The sequence below is a fragment of the Leptonychotes weddellii genome, chromosome 11 (genome assembly GCF_054177405.1).
Source record: "Leptonychotes weddellii isolate Sample4059 chromosome 11, ASM5417740v2, whole genome shotgun sequence".
Classification (NCBI taxonomy): domain Eukaryota; kingdom Metazoa; phylum Chordata; class Mammalia; order Carnivora; family Phocidae; genus Leptonychotes; species Leptonychotes weddellii.
The window spans coordinates 93,411,010-93,428,319 of NC_138379.1; the positions used below are offsets into that span (position 1 = coordinate 93,411,010).

General features: G+C 43.2%; 2 protein-coding genes across 4 annotated transcripts in view; one reads left to right on the top strand and one right to left on the bottom strand.

The window, feature by feature from the left end:
* PDGFD (platelet derived growth factor D) overlaps positions 1-17,310 on the top strand; it is a 211,417-nt gene that overhangs the window by 99,786 nt on the left and 94,321 nt on the right. The window contains exon 1 of one of the 3 annotated variants that reach the window (XM_081799580.1): positions 3,638-3,692. The exons of the other annotated variants lie outside the window; for them this stretch is intronic. Within the exon in view, the coding sequence (XP_081655706.1) occupies positions 3,653-3,692 (40 nt within the window). The 5' untranslated portion in view covers positions 3,638-3,652. Of the gene's footprint in view, positions 1-3,637; positions 3,693-17,310 lie in introns of those variants that run through there. 3 annotated transcript variants of the gene reach the window in all.
* Positions 4,090-5,391, bottom strand: DDI1 (DDI proteasomal shuttling factor 1). The gene has a single exon (XM_031023632.2). It carries the CDS (start codon positions 5,389-5,391, stop codon positions 4,192-4,194), a length of 1,200 nt encoding a protein of 399 aa, XP_030879492.2. The 3' UTR covers positions 4,090-4,191.

The window sequence follows — 17,310 nt, forward strand, 5'->3', positions numbered from 1 at the left end:
AGACTGTATGTTCTACAAATCTCGAACATGGGTCTTCTGGTTTAACTGTGGCAGAATGCATTACCGCAGTCTTGAAATGCATGCTTATCAACAATAGTGATTTCCTTTCATGTAAGATGGGCATTTAAGTGGACATTAGGAGGAACCAAGGGATTAATGGATTTTTTTAAGGGCTTATTATCTTTAACAGCATTAGGTCAGTGTCATCATGTGGTATGCTTTATCCTGATTACTAATGGGTAGAGAGAAAATGAAGATTTGTTCATCATCTTCCAGGTAGTAAATTCCCAATAGTAGATAATGCCCAACAGTAGATATTATAAGTTCTATATTAGAAACCTGAACTTTAGGAGGAGAGAACGTTTTGTTATCCGGCATCAGTGATGGTCATTGTAGACATATTGAAAGTGCATTTTACTGGCTTGTTTTTTACTTTAACAATAACCCCAAATTAAAATCCCTTCCTTCGTTTGCACCAACATATTACTAATTCCATGTGCACCCTTTTCATCCTGAGTTGGTTACAAGTCTTTCCCCTGCCCTACCAGGCTGTGCTCACCTTCCGGTCTGGAACTGTAGCTTATTCATTTCCCCGCTTGTAACAACTTGGCTCAGTGCTCAGTTCATAGGTGTTCAATAAATAACGGTTGTGTGTGCTCTGCTGGCTGCTTCTCTGGGGTCATTTTTACTTGCAGCATTTAGGTAATTTCCATAGGTTTTGGTTTTTATTTTACTTACAGAGCAGTGGGGCTGTTTATTGGCATTCATTTCAGCAAAGGAAGGTCCTGAACACTGAAGTCTCACCCATTTTATGAAAACTTCTGTACACGGTTCAGTCACATACTGTAGCAAGAATCCGATCAGCGACATTTTGTAACATTTTTTACTGGTAGCTAGGACTCAACTGTGACACATAAAGAAGGTTGAATAGTGGAGAGAACTTGTCATTTGAAATCAGAAAGACCTCAACTCAGTGATCTGGTGAGTCAGGTTTTTCCAAATTGTGGGTCAGGATATGTTGGTGGGATACAATGAGTGGGACACGTCTAATATATTTTCTTAAGTAATAAAAATATAATTTTTCAAAGTAATAGACTGGGAACGGATAAAACATTTCATGTTATTTCAAGGATCTTTTTGTTTCAGAGATACAGACTGGTTTATGTGTGTGTGTGTGGGTGTGTGTGTGTGTGATGTGAAACTGGGTCACAATCTAAAATGTAGATTGTCGTCAAGAAAAAGTTTTAAAAACACGAAGCTTTGGGTCTTTGAATGTTTCGTCATTCTGAGCCTTGAATTTCTCATCTGTTAAATGAGATTAATGGTGACCATTTTGAGGGTTTTTTCTGAGGATTAATGGCAGTAATAATGCAAGGTACTTTGCATAGCACCTAATTTACATGATAGGCGTGCAAAAGATGTTACCTTTTCCTAAAACTAATCCACTTAAAATTTAATTGATTAGGATCTATTCAAGTGTACACAGTATTGAGTCAAGATTTAAATCCATGAAACTAATTTTTAAAATACTTTCTGATTTGAAAGACAGTGATGTTAAAAATTAATCAGGAAGGACATCGCTTAATTAATTCACTCTGTTTATTGATTTTTCTTTGAGATTGTCACTTTTCAGTTCAATAAAAGTATTTTTAATTTATCAACCCATTTACTCAAGTAATATTTTTAGAAGCTGGAATATGTCCAAAGGAACATGACAGAAATTTTTAGATGACTCCAAACTTACGCTATGAGAAATAGTTAAATAATCCGGTGAGAGCTTACAAAAGAGAATGCTCAAGTGACATTGATTTCATATATTAAAAGGATTATTTCATGCCAGAGAAATTACATTAATTAAATATGTTCTTGGAAGAAGGAAGAGTGAAGACAAGTTTATTGGAAGTTATGGAATAATAGAGTTTAGCTCAAAACCAGAAACAAGGAATTATTCTTGAGACTGGTCCTGAACCACCGTAGCTATTTTAGGAGGGATGTTCCTCTGAGAAGGGAGGGTGTGTATGTTTGGATTTGCGATGGTACAGATCATCTTTCAGTTTAAAGACCTGATGATTTTTTAGATTGGCTTTTACGGGTTAGCTATCCTGATCGGCTCTATATCAAACTTTTATATCAAGTAGTCCCATATGGCATATGCACATCAGATGTGCATTTTCCATAAATGGGCCTGGAAACAGAGTCTGGTAGAAACTGCTGAGGAGCATGCATGTTTTTATCTGTGAAGGAATCCTTGTATATATCGGGTCCGTTTTCATCTAGTGACAGACATTAAATTGCTTATCCCTGGCTTTACTCTGGATTTCTTCCTTCATTTTGTTAGTTACTGTTTGCTGAGTACTTAGAAGCAAAAGTAGAAAAGAGGCTGTCCATTGCTCATTTTTAGCAGTTTAGTGAGTGTAATAAGCCTTGCTGTGAATGTAGACAAGGTTGGGGCTTGTGAGCATGGGAGCACCTATAAGGAAGAAGAACATGAGAGGTAAAGTAATGGTGGCTGGAGGGTGAGAGGTGATGCTAGAGAAATAAGATGGTTAGTCTCACCACGAAGCAGACCAGGAGGGCACCTGGGTGGCTCAGTTGGTTAAGTGACTGCCTTCAGCTCGGGTCATGATCCCGGAGTCCCAGGATCGAGTCCCGCATCCGGCTCCCTGCTCAGCAGGGAGTCTTCTTCTCCCTCTGACCCTACCCCCTCTTGTGCTCTCTCTCTCTCTCTCAAATAAATAAAATAAAATAAATTAAAAAAAAGAAGCAGACCAAGAAAGGCATGGTAGGGAAAGGTGATGGTAGGGAAGGACTTTTTTTTTTTTTTTTCCCCTGTAGCCTTTAGGGAATGCTTTGAGTGGCTTTAGATTTTGTTGGGAAAAGAGAATAACTGAAAGGATGCCCTCGATCGTAACATAGTCTTGGTACCTGAAAATGGCTCTCCCCTCCAACGTAATTTACAGACGAGAAATCAGAGTTGTGTAAAATGTGACCTGATTTGCCCAAGTAATACAGAGCTAGAATCAGAACATGTGTTTCTTGACTTTGAATGCACCCTCTTTCTCATATCCGTCTTGATGGGTTACTGCCCTGAAACATTCTGAGTCTGATGGCCTCAGGCACCTGGACCCGTTGTGTCAGGGGTTTTAGCCACAGATTGTAATGGGTCCCGGATCTTCCAGGAGTAACGCAGCGTGGGTTGTTCGAATGGATCATATTGCTGAATGAGGGCTCAGACGTCTTCTCATTCAGAGGTTTTCAAATGTTACTTTAATAGGGAAACCCTCTGTTCCCACAATATTCTGTAGCAGTCTAATATATAGAGCAGAGGTTTGTTGTTGTTTAAAAAAAAAAAAAAGATGCTGTAGCTGAAATGAGTATTAGGGATCTGGACCATGGCCTGCTTCTACCCCCCCACTGGCCCCACTGTCACAACCACTAGGCTTCCAAGATGCACCATAATTAAAAAAAAAAAAGTCTACTTGCTGGCCCTTGTTTTATGACCAGGGTTTCTTTGAATGCAGGGGAAAGAGGACATTATTTCAGACTTCCTGAAGAAAAATCCATTTTCTCAAATGTGGCAAAAATGGCCTGCAGGGGCAGATTGCAGCGAGCATGACTCTAGGGGAGTCCAGTGGAAGGGAAGACATGAAATATGAGGAAATCGGCCTTTATACTGTCCAAAACAGATATTTGTAAGTATTAATCAACTGGAGTGTAACCGACTCACCATTTCTAAGAACTTTCCCAAAGAAAACAAAATCTGGGAAGATAGGCATATTTCTCTTAATATAAATTATTGTTAGTGCTGATTTGAAATCGTTTTGTGTAGATGTTTGGTAGGGTCTGCAGTGATGGCTTTTTCTAGGGAATCTGCAAAATATCGTCTGGTTTGGACAAGCCACCCCACCCTATAATCTGATGGGACAGGGCCTCGAAAGGTTTCCTTTCATGGGTTACCTGGAAATCACCTGCAGCCTCCAGAGCCTTCCTGGGATGAGGTTTGGTGATCTTTGGGTAAGGGAAATGGAGGAGGGGCCAAGATCAAGCAAGTGACGGATCCCAGAAGGTAGTCCCCACGCCAGGTTTGGTTGTTACTGATGTTTTTAATGATTACATTGCCAGTGAGCTCATGTCTTAGAATCTCCCCGGACCTGAGGCTTCCTCAAGATGGTGGCATATTCATAACCCATTTCAACGCTTTTTCCGTCCTAAATCCTTGACCGAATGCTTAATAGTATCCGCTACTTCCTTGTCTGGAGAGTCTTCTTGCCCGGCACCGCACACCAGCTTGGCACACGGCGGTAACTCCCCCTCAGGAAGAAAGTGAGTCTGCGTGCCCGTGGTGCCGATCACCAGCACGTTTTTCTTCAGGTCGATGGAACACTGGTGTCTCCTGAGCATGTCCAGTCCTAGAAGCATGTCCATGGGTTGCTCCTCCAGGATAGAGAACGAGCACTGGAGGAAGTCGCCTTCGATCTGAATCTGGGCTAGATGGACCCGGCCAATAATTCTCTGCGTGCCCACCCCTTTGGCGATGCCAGCCCAGCGGCGGTCCACCAGCCGTATGATGTTACATCTCTCGGCACAAGCTTGGCTCACAATGGTCATCTGGGCACCGGAGTCCACGAAAGCCTTCAGAGGGTGTCCATTCACTTTGCAGTTGATGTAGAGCATGGTCACCTGCCCGAAACTCTCCGGAGCCTCTTCCATCGCGATGCTCATGTTTTCCTCAATGTTCTGCTGCCGGATTTCTTCTTCTATTTTGGCCTGGGCTTCCAGATCAAAGGGGTCGGCGGCGAAGAGACGCAGCCGCTCCTGCTCTCGCAGGGCCCTCTCCCTCTGCTGCCCCATGAGGACCTGAGAGAAGGTCTCGAGGTTCCCGCTGAGCAGGGCTTCGGCCAGGGGCTGGTTGCGCTCCTTGAGCAGCGACAGGTCGTGGGGGTTGGACAGCAGCATGCTCCGGATCAGGGCCGGGCTGTCCAGGCCTCGCGCGGACGGCCTCTTCTCTCCGGACGCCAGGCCGTGGGGCTGCTGGCCCCGCGGGGCCCGGTGCGGCGCGTGCGGCGCGCGGCAGCCCGACGTCCCCGGCTCGGCTGCCCCCGGGCAGTCCGTGCGCCGCGGGCCGGCGCTCCGTGCGGGCGGCCGAGGCCCCGCGCTGTCCTTCTGCAGCAGCACCAACACGTCGCCGTCTCGGAGGCCGTAGGAGCCCAGGGAGCGGTGGTCGTCGGCCAGCAGCCGCTCCAGGAACGTGATCTGGATCTCGTCGGCGGGGACGCCGGACTCGAGCTCACAGAGCAGGCGGAAGTCGTGCAGCTCCAAGTCCGGGCTGACCTGGAGGGAGAAGGTGGCCTCGGACAGGTCCCTCCGCACGCAGTACACGGTGACCAGCATGACATGGGCCCGCGCGGGCCGGGCGGGCCCCGGGCGTCGGGGTGTCCCTGGCTGGCTGGAGCGGGTCTCGCCGGCCGTGCGGCCGCTCCTCGGGGTGCGCCGCCTGCGCTGAGGGTCGTCCTCCGCTCGGCGAGGCGCAGCCGCTCGCCCGCCCGGAACCCTGCGGGGCGGCGTGCGTTCCAGGCTCGTTTGTGTGGCGCTGCGTGGAACTCGGAGCCCCGTTCGCTCGGAGGCGCCCGAGTCCGGGCCGCGCGGCCCCCAGCCCAGCCCAGCCCCTCCGGCCCCGCCGCGCGCGTGTCGTGGGGGACGCGATTTCAGCCCTTCCTGCACAGCTTGGCCACTCGAGAGCCGTGTCCGTGTTCCTGCGCGTGCACCCCACGCGGGAGTGCGTGTTTGTCGCGCGGCGGGTAGCGTGCGCTGAGCTCGGGGCGAAGGATGGCTCAGCCCTGCGCCTGGCCGCGGGGACCTCAGCTCCTCGGGGGACCGACGGTCAGCGCGTGAGTCCGAACACTGGAGCTCAGCTTACAGAAGCCAGAATTCATGACAAGGCCGGTGGTGGTCCCCAAAAAAGGGAGCCTGACTTCGAAGGGCGGGGTGTGACGCTGGAAAGAAAAGGATTGGAGCCGATTCATAGAGTCCTTCCTGGATCCCGGGAATATGTAACAGTATCCCTAAGCAAGAATCCTCCCTCCAAAAGTATAAAAAGGGAGGGAAAGAAAAGAGAAAAAGGAGAAGGGAAATGGGAAGGATTCGAAGCAGGTGTTTGTGATGTGTATTTATTTTTTCATTTATTTGATGTAAGGAAGAGGTTTCTCACGAGCTGGGAAGGCCCCGAGGGGGCAGGAGGACCAGTAGATGCTTTCTCGTTGGTTCAGAGGGGACGCTGTTGCTAGGAGATGAAAATAGGAGGAGGACCAAAGCCAACGCGGGGCGCTAAGAGTGGTTCTTGAGTAGAACGGACAGGCGGTGTTCAGCCATCGGATGTGGGGAGGGTGAAGAACAGAGTGTGCGGATAAAGGCAAGACCCGTTCGCAGCAGGCGAACACCTCCAGGGGACGCGTGAGATGAGCTTGCGAGGAGACCAGTCCGATGAGGGTTCTGGAGCAGAGTGCATCCTGAATGCCTCTCTGTGCGTCTGTGGCTCCCTCTAGGCCGTAGGGCACGCTGCCCTCCCCCGCACACCAGAGTGCGGGCTCGCGGGCGGCCGGAGAGAGGTCCTCCGGGCAGGTGGCGGCTGGGTAGAATCCTTGAGTGCCACTTCTCTCTCTGTATTCTCGAAGTGTTTGTGAGGAGCTCCTCGGCCCTGGCTTGGCCTTCCCGTGTGTGAGTCAACCTCCTCTGCCTTGCCCAACCCCCCTTTTAATTTCAAGTTTTGTCAGACCTGCACCATCAGAGGTTGCATCAGCCGAAAGAACTGTTTTAGTTTGTTTCTCCTGTTTGTCTCAGATGCAGGATTGTATCTCACTCAGTGGTCCAATTACCACTGTATTTCCATACTCATATTCACTTACATTGGAAATGTTGACTGAACGCCCAGTGTGTGTGAAGCGTGTGCTAAGTTCTGGGGATGCACACATGAGTAATGTTTCGTGCAGGCTATGCTCGTAGAGGAGCCTCAGTCTGAAAGAGGACATGTGCCCATGCGCACACATGTATGCACACACATGTGTACACACGCATGCACACACGCATACATGCATGTATACACATGCATGCGCACACATGCATACACACGTATACACACGCACGCACATGCATACACGCATGTATACACACGCATGCACACACGTATACACACGCACGCACACACATGCACGCACACATGCACACACGTATACACATACATGCACACACGCATGCATGCATGTATACACATGCATACACACGTATACACGCATGTATACACACGCATGCACACACATGTATACACATGCACGCACACACATGCATACACGCATGCACACACATGCACACACGCGCATGCACACACACGTATACACACATGCATGCATGCACACACATGCATACACATGCACACACATGCATACACGCATACATACACACGCATGCACACACGTATGCACACGCATGCACACATGCATACACATGTATACACACATATATACACGTACACACATGCATACACACATGCACATATATATACGCGCACACATACACATACACACACATGTATGCATATGCACACACACAAATTGCAGGGGGGTAAAAAATACCAGAGAAGTCAATACAACATGAGAGAAATGAGTAATATCTGGAGAACAAATGCAGAACGTGGAGAGGGTGCCAACAGGGAAGGCTTCCTGAAAGTCCTGGGCTTGGAGAGACGGCGAGAAGTCAGCCACAGGGGGTGAACGTGGTGGAGACTGAGGGCTGGGAAGTGCGGGGCCCGACTTCACACCCTTAACCAGAAAGGCAGCAGCATTTCAGGAAAAGGAGGATTTTATAAAATTGTAGGGGGAAAAAATCTAGCATTATAATTTTCACGTAGAAAATTATTAATTATTTAGAGCAGTTCTTCACTATTTGTAGAGATGGATGGCCCTTTGACTCAAAATATTAAGTTAACAAATTTCTTCTGTAGTTCTTGGTGTCCTGATAAGTTTGTCAGAAATCAGCCGTGGTGGTGCTGAGCTCGAGTGCAACTGTAAGAGGAGACCCGTAGCGTCCAGACGACTCTGCCAGAAGCCAGCAAGGCTCCGATTCCACGTCCTTTTTCACTTCCCACCAACCAACTTTGCACAGTTCGGTTTTAAAATCTTAGTAAGTTAGGGAGATAATGCAAGGGTTTTGTTTTCTTAAACAGTAGATGAAATTATTTTTGTAGAATAAGCTTCCCTCCCCCCCTTTTTTTTGGCAGAGCAAGAATCCAGGGTTCACATTCAAAAGAAGCTAACATCTTTTTTTTTTCATATTACCGTTGTTTGATACTGAACATAATTAAGCTTTGCAGTCTGTTTTATTAGCTTGCTGTAATTCTTTTGTTGGCATTTTGCATTTATGTGCCTTTTACTATTTTACCATTTTCTGGGAACACACAGTGGAAAGCAAGAAGCCTCAAGGTCTGGCCAATTAAGTGTCATCATTCCGTAGAATATCCCATAGGATTCAGGATTATCAGGGAGCTTAGCGTCCTCTATTCCAGCCACCGTGCAGGCCTTAAATCTCTGTTGCAGAGCAGCCTGGAATCTGAAGTGCTAAACACAGCCTTCTGGGGCTGTATATACTGTATGATTCTTTCATTTGACTCAGCACTGTGGGTGAGTCAGATACCATATAGGTAATTATCTTACCTCAAAATTGCAATTAAAAACTTACTCTGATTATGTAATAAACTCAGGGATCACTGGGAATATATATAAATACTCCTAAATATAAAATGTTCCCACACCATAAATTCCTGTTGCACAGGCTTTTGAGAAATGGGCTATCTGAATTATCTCGATGTGCAAATCCAGGTAACTGGAGGCTATTATAACTTCTCCTGAGGAGTTTCTGTTAAGTATATTCTCTTGCTTTTTCTTCCTTGGTAAGTACAGTATGGGAACATAATCGAACCTTTCTTCGATAAGTGAGACCCCTGCAAGGTCTCGGGGCTATCACTCAGAAAATCAATTCTCATTGTACAGCCTAAATACCCAGAAAATAGAAAAGATGACACTGATTTCATGCCGGCCAAGGAAACAGCCCTGAAGTTATTTTTTGGAATAAATCCACAATAATGCCCTTTATAATTTGCCTCTTTATAAAACCTTAATGCAGCCAAAAAAAAAAAAATCCAGATAATTGATGGTTTCACTTAGTACAGTCAGCTGACGGCTTAAAGTTCCATGCCTCGCTTTGCAGGGCAAATAAATGTCTTTTCTGTGAAAAAGGAGTAGAGGCATCAATGTCAGTATGTAGCATATATAATAATTAAACCACATTAAGCAAATATATTAGCTTGCTGCATTTGGATTCCTTCCTTGAAATATGTGCCTGCTACTATTTTAAAAATAAAGTGTAATCTTAAGACAGGGCAATATTTACTTGAAATTCGCAAAGCAACTTAGGAAAGATGCAGAATTTTCAAAGCTGATGTAGAGGTTAAACCACGAATTTTCTTCCTGTTCTGCCATTCGCTTTATAATAATACAATAATTGTGCCTCCAAGGTTGCAAATGAATGACATTTATTTCTTTGGATAATTATTTAATAGGCACATTGACAATACTCTGATGAAAGTTCAAGCTTTCATTCATATGTTTGAAGGTTTCCCATTGGAGAGGTTTAGTATTGCCCATCTTTGAGATTTAAACACCATGATAAAACCTCTTAAATAAATGTATAAACAGTATATAATTGAAGAAACTCATGAGACCTGACAATTTATTCCATATCAATCTGCTGGCAACTCAGCTACTGAGTTTTTCTCTATTATAAGGAGACAGAATATGGACAGAGGACACACACACACACAAATATACATGTGTGGGGAGAGAGAAAGTCAGCAAGTGCACACTCAGTCTGGACATGTTTTCAATCACTTTGGATGTACAATTAAAAAATGATGTCATTTTCCAGCAGGGAGCACTTTTAGGGGGCATTGTATTTATCACTTTATTTTACAGGTTACTGTTTTAACATTTTGTCATGAAAAGGGATGCATTTTAAGTTATATATTGCATGTTGAAAATAATATCTCTTGATAGCTTTTGGCTTTATAGAACTTTTGGCTTTGGCTTTACTTTCCAAGTCTAGATATACATGTGTGTGTGTTTACTTATTTTTAAGAAGCTTTGCTGCTACAATTTTGTGCTTTATAGTCCCTTCCAGTGTCTTAATCATATGAGAAATACTCAGATGTGTAGGACACACACCTTATTACTGAAGGTTTGTAGATTACTTATAATTTGTGAGAGAAACACTTATAGATTGAATAAGTTTAATAAATTAAAGACATATTAAAAAAAATTTATAGGGGCATCTGGGTGGCTCAGTTGGTTAAGCGTCTGACTCTTGGTTTCGGTTCAGGTCATGATCTCGGGGTCCTAGCATCAAGCCTTGCATCCGGCTCTATGCTCAGCGGGGAGTCTGCTTGTCCATCTCCCTCTCTCCCTCCCCTCCACTTGCTCTCTCTCTCTCTCAAATAAATAAATATAATCTTTAAAAATATATGATTTCATGGGTTGATACTTACTTGTTTGTTAACTTCCAATGTGCCTTAGTAAAAGAATGTTTCCATTTTTAAAATTTTTGCTCTATGGAGAATAACCATGTAAAAAATACTAATAGGGGGCGCCTGGGTGGCTCAGATGGTTGGGCGTCTGCCTTCGGCTCGGGTCATGATCCCGGGGTCCTGGGATCGAGTTCCTTCAAGACGTTGGCATTCCTGCTTCTCCCTCTGACCCTCGCCCCTCTCATGCTGTTTCTCTCTCGCTCGCTCTCTAAAAAATAAATAAGGTCTTTAAAAAAAAAAAAATACTAATAGGAATGATAATGATAATGGGGACTTAAGATGTTTTGAATTCAGCTGTCATTGAGGAAAACCATTCAAACCATTTTTTAATGTTTACTCTTTTGTAGTAAACTTATAATCAGCACATTTCAAAGACACTGTCACTGTAGTTTAGATATACCAGCATGACCTGTGCATAAGTTCAAATACACTTTAATAACTTCAACATAAATTTTCTTTGTCAGAATATTAACACTAATATCATCATTAATTCCTCATTACATTTAGGTAATTATGTGTTATCCTGAAAATGAGAAAATTAGCTGGTTCCCTCTCATGTGTTAATATTCAATCAGCAAAGTATTCCTTTTTGAGCATTTTCTAGGTGTCTTTCTTTTCCAGGTGGTTGACATATATTTCTGAGCATATTCCTTATCTTCCAAGAACGATATATGTTTGACTAAAGTATCAAACTAGAAGACAATGCAAAGGGTTTTGCAAGCTAGCAGCATTACTAAATATCATATTTTTATTTTTAAAATTATATTTTTATTTCATTAAAACTACTGTGTGCGGGGCACCTGGGTGGCTCAGTGGGTTAAGCGTCTGCCTTCGGCTCAGGTCATGATCTCGGCATCCTGGGATTGAGCCCCACGTTGGGCTCTCCGCTCAGTGGGGAGTCTACTTCTCCCTCTCTGTCTCTAATAAATAAAATCTTAAAAAAATAAAAAAATAAAATTACTGTGTGGGATGTTTCCTACATTAGTTTTTTTTTTTTTTTTTTTGATGTGAGATATCTTATTCAAACTTGAGCCCTACAAAGTTCCTAACAAAGCGCGTCAATCATGATGTACAAGCAAATGTGTTGGAATGACTGGGAAAATAGCCACAGCCCTATGGATTGGACAGGAATCCCCATCAAAGTGTCACTAACGTCCTAGATCTTCATGCGTCCTTTCTTAATGCTGCTAGGAGGATGCTGCTAAGGTCTGAAACCACTGTTAGTATTTGTTTTCTATTTAGTTCTAATTTACTTGTGATTTCTCTGCTGTTCCTCCTTGTTCTTCCTGTATAGTGATTCCTGGTGGGAAATCAGTGGAAGAAATCTATTCTTTGGAAATGTCTTGAATTGGCCCTATTAATTGTCCAGAAGAATATGTATTTGGAAAATTATAGACTTATTTACATACTTTGTTAAGCTTTTGCGCCATCTGGAGATGAGCTCAGAAACATGTTAATAATTTCTCATAGTAAAGATTTAATGGCCACATCCTATAAGCAAGTCATTGGACTAGTAGCTTCCAGGACAGAAGGACGACTCGGAGTCATTTTCCTCTTTCAAAGAACAAAATACCTACAAGGAGAGATAAGACTCAAGTACTTTGAATTACTTTATGTACTAGAAGTTAATAGGAGTCATGGTAGGTGTGTAAGTCGAACGTTGTGCTTGCTCAGAAGAGATGAATGCTCCCCGTTGGGGTCGCGCAGGGCGTGGTCAGGACCCTGCAGAAGGCTCACTGCACACAGCGCTGCTGCGTTGGGCCCAGAGGAAGGATTTGGCCATCGTGCCCTCTTACCTGCCTGGGTTTGCAGGAGCAGCCCTTGATCACAGCACTCATTGACTCCTTTCTCCTCACACAAACGTACGTCTCACTGTTCACTGTTGTCCTTGTAGCTGCTGTAACCAAACGGAAGCAGCAGCCTCCTGTCCCCAGCTTTCAAACAGACACACACACAAGAGTTTCTGCCCATGTTTCCTTCTGGTCAGAGCCTTCCTGGTGAAGGGACGGTCTTGGCTCCATGAGGAAAGCCCCGTGCGGTGCCCGGACTGAACTCTGCATGGCCTCTTCCTCAGTTCACCTTCACCTGCTTTATGGCGAGTGAAGGATTCCTTCAAGACGTTGGCATTCCGTTGCCCGTCTGTCTTAGCTTATGTTACTCTCTAGCCTGGGCAGAGGTTTCATTAGAAAATGGGCAGAGGCTACCGCAGGAATATCCACAAGTCCTTGTGGTTGCTTTTAGTATAAATGTGTATAATTAGTGGATATCATACTTTAAAAGTGTTGATGGGACAACACACATATCTATGAGATGATGCAAAACTTCCTGAAATTAACCAGTTTTGACATTCTCCACACACATTTACCCCTGACACATGAGTAATAGCGTGCAGTCCTCTCAGACAGGAAGGATGTGAGGCCTCCAGCCACTGGCCAGGCCAGCTTCAAAGTGAGTGATGTGGCAAGTCACTTTATTTAAGCTGACACTTTGGGTCCAACCGTCTTTGCAGCGTGGATGTCTGCTATTTTCCTGACAGGACAAAGATAGAGTGAAAAGGTCTCAAATAAATGCAAAAGCCCCCTGTACCATGATAACATGGTCTACCGGATATTTCATTAATTCTATGCATGATAGGTGATGTTTCTACAATGGCCTTTATAAAAGAGAGAATTTCCAGATTGTTGTTTATGTAACTTCCTTTATTCTAAACAGCAGCTGAGTTAATTGATCGCCATGGTAATTAGCATGGCTAAAGCCCATCTGTCAATAGGATTTCATTGTATTCCAACCATGAAAATGAGAAACAAAGCCTGATAAACAAAAGCTTTATTTTTAAAAAAAGCAAATAAAAGAGAAATCAACTCACATTCTGTTTTTCTCAGAAAAATTAAATTTAGCAGCCCAGATACAAGGATTCTTTCTTAGACCATCTTAGTGGCATCCAGTGCAGAGCATTTTCCTCCCTATTATTAGAAAGGTTTGGAGGTGTTGGTGTCTCTGTTCTGAGACTCCCATGCCCGTCCTGCTCCATTATCATTCCCATTCCACTTACGAATATTCTCTTTCACTCAGCTCATAAAATGTGCTCAACGACTGATAATGCTCTTGTTTACTCATGTATTGGTGAAATATTTCAGTGCTGCTTATGTACAGAACATAAGTAGTCTCTTTCTGGAGACCTCCAGAGCACAAGAACTAATCCGAGTAACTGCATTCCCTGGCTTTCAAAATCAGAGACCCAATTTCTGATGTTGAAGAGAAAGAAGATAGGATCATTGATTGTTTTTTTTCTTTGCAAGCTGTAAATGAAATGAAACAGAAAGGTCTCAGGCAACCCTAACAAAACTGTTTTTGAGTCTTTTATTTTTCTGCATTTCCTTATTTATCTTCCAAACAACTTAAGGCACTATTAATTTTGAGCAAAGTCTTGGTTTTATTTTATGTTCTTACTGCAGTGTTTTTCATCGAGAATGGAGAGTTGTGCTGAACCCTTCGTGCCTGTGGCTGAGACACGGGACCAAATGTTCTAAGGATAACTCGTAAATTACTGCTTGTGCAACATGAAGTAAACTGGCATTCAATTAAAATAGAAATGTGGAGTCCTGCTGTAGTCATTGTTTCTGATATTAAAGTTGGGCTCCTAGACTATTTCTTTATAGAAGTTTAGAGCAAACCGGATCATCAGCTCTTGAATTTGCAGCAGACCAACCTAATAACAAACAGCAACAACCACAAAGAAAACCAATGACCACTTCATGCAGGAGATGCGATTTGTGTGGTTGGGATGGACATGAGGGACACCTTCCAGCAGTTGACCTCAGGTCATTCGACCTTCTCTTTCATAGTCCTAGGTGAGACCATTCTTTATGGTATGGAATTTTTCATCTAAAATAACTAGGACGATCCTAGATACAAGAAATCTTAATTGGAGGGGGAGTAAATCATGCTATACTTTTAATAAAATAGGCCCTCAGTGAATCACTTCTTAAAAAGAAAGCTGTGTGTTCTGTTCCTTGAAACTATTGACTCATTCTGCCTCTATGACTAAAAAGAAGGTCAACAAAACACAGGCATCTTCAGAAACTAATATCAAAAATTTAATCAAAATATGTTATTCTATCCTTACATGAAACAACAGTGTTTATAACTACAATTCTGGAAGAACAGTCTCTCTCTCTCTCTCTCGCATGCACATGCACACACACGAACTGGCTAAGATGGACTAGTGAGATAGAAAGCCTGTTGTTGCTTTGAAGTCATAAAAATAGGGTTTAAGTTCCCTGAATTTGTCACTTATTATCTGAATGCCCTTGGACAAAGCATTAAATTCTCTGAGCTTCATTATCCTCTTTTGTAAAATGGGGATGATGACAATAATCTGTTTTCCATAGGATTTCCATGTGGACTTAATGGATAATTTGAATTTGTCTTGTAAATAGAACAACACTCTACCAAAGTCCATTATTGTTTCCCCATATGAGTAGAAACAGTAATTAGCAACCTGGAGAAGTAAGAAGAGAGGATGGAATTTATAAATCCTGAAGGAAATATGTCGATTAATTTTAACTGCTTTTGACTTGAATTGGATGCTGTTGTGTCTTGAGAGCTGTCCCTGCTCACTTCAGCCTTGCGCTCTGAGCTGCCCAAAATAGTAGCAAGACCTGATTGCCAAATCTGTTTCAAAACCAGGAAGTAGACTTCAAGGGTTGACCAAGCAAATCCGTTCATAGGACATTATGTCAACAGTTTATTCAGTGTCATTTTTTTTTTTTTTTATTATCTGTAGCAAGCGTCTTTATTTATGGTATTTATTGGCTTCCATAGGGAGGATCATGAAAAGGCTTTAGAGGAAGATGTGATTCTGTTGAAATACTAGGCACGCTGGTAGTATGAAAGTGTAGTTTCTGGAGGAAACTGTGAAAACAGTGTTTTCACGTTCTCACAGGAGTCTTTCAATTTGTGGAGGCTGTTTATTGGACTTAACTGCTTTAAGAAATTCAGTAAAATATTCTGGCTTTACAATCGGACGTCCACAAATGAGTGCGCATATTGTTTTAATGGTAACTTTGACTGTTATCATGACAAGATGAGTACATTCTTCTGTCCAATTGTTCACAGTAAGTCCTCCAAGTTGCAATATAGCTTGATTTAAAGCAGTTTTCCCAGAAACATCTAAACAAGAAGAGCATGCAACCAAAGGCTCATATTCTACTGTGAATTTACTTTCAAACACTCCAAAAGTAACTCTATCCCCTGTCTTCAAAGCTTGGGAAAGGCCATTCTGCATTTTTTCCTCATTAACAAAGGTACCATACTTAGAATTATCTTTTATTGTCAATATAGGAGGCTCATCTGTTTGACTCAGGTTGGTTACAGAAAAGTTAGCAGTTAACACAGCATGATTTCGACTGATTGACTGATCACCTTCAATTACAATGCCACAGTTTTTCCGTCCAACAATGTATTCAACACCAGTCAAAAGTCTGAATGGTTCTCGGGCAGGGCCCGCGGCGGGTAGCAGCTTCCACATGGGTCTGGGTCCTCTGAGTCTCCGCGGAGTCGTGAAGGCGTAGCCGCAGCTGACCAACGTGCCTATTCAGTGTCATTTTTAACCATCACAGTCTGCAAGGTGTTCTTGTAGGTTAAAGAAAGAAAACAACGAGGCCTGTGCTCATAAGGTGCTTATAGGATTATGAAGCAGACAGAACATAGTGTAAAGACAATCCATTCACCCTAATTAAGAGTGAAAAAGTATTACAGAGTAAATCAAGTTAGTAATACTTGAATGCAACCAAACGGTTGAGGTGGATGCCATGAATATAAGTATCTTTCCCGTAAATTATGATTTAGAATCCCTGTTGTGGACAGTTACGTATTAGATGGGACAGTGAGAGGGCCTCATTCCATAGGTCACCTTCCTCAAAGGCCTTTTAAAAGAAAAAACAAAAAACACATTACAGAACTGAGGAAATCAAACCCTCAAAGTGGATACCCAGAGTCATTTGGACGGCCAGCCTAACCATCAGGCCCGAGGTTGCAAACCTGGGGGACTTCTTGGCACAATCGAGAGCAGCCATTTAAAAGTTCCCTTGAAGACCTGGCATGTTGACAGAGGTCATTGTCCTGTGGCTACTGGACAACAGATCTGATATCCCTCCTAGCAGGACCTTCAAACCTTGTTGATGGTGCACCTCATTACTTTAAAAAAAAAAAGTTTGCTCACACTCTCAATGTTTATAAACTATTTTTTAATGGGGTATCTGGATGGTTCAGTTGGTTAAACGTCAACTCTTGATTTTGCCTCAGGTCACGATCTCAGGGTCCTGAGACCAAGCTCAGCAGGGAGTCTGCTCGAGATTCTCTCTCTTGCCCTCTGCCCCTCCCCTCCAAAATAAATAAATAAATCTTAAAAAAATAAACTATTTTTAAATGGATCAGTTACAGTAAATACAAATAGAATTTCTGTTCTTTTCCCACCCTCACTAATGGATCTAGAGGTGTTAGAACGTCACTTTTTTTGGAGGGGGGGCTTACATTTATTTAATTTTTTATTATGTTAATCACCATACATTACATCATTAGTTTTTGATGTAGTGTTCCATGATTCATTGTTTGTGCATAACACCCAGTGCTCCATGCAGAACGTGCCCTCTTTAATACCCATCACCAGGCTAACCCATCCC

Coding starts and splice junctions, on each gene's coding strand:
- DDI1 (XM_031023632.2), bottom strand. CDS start 5,391: ATGCTGGTCACCGTGTACTGCGTGCGGAGGGACCTGTCCGAGGCCACC.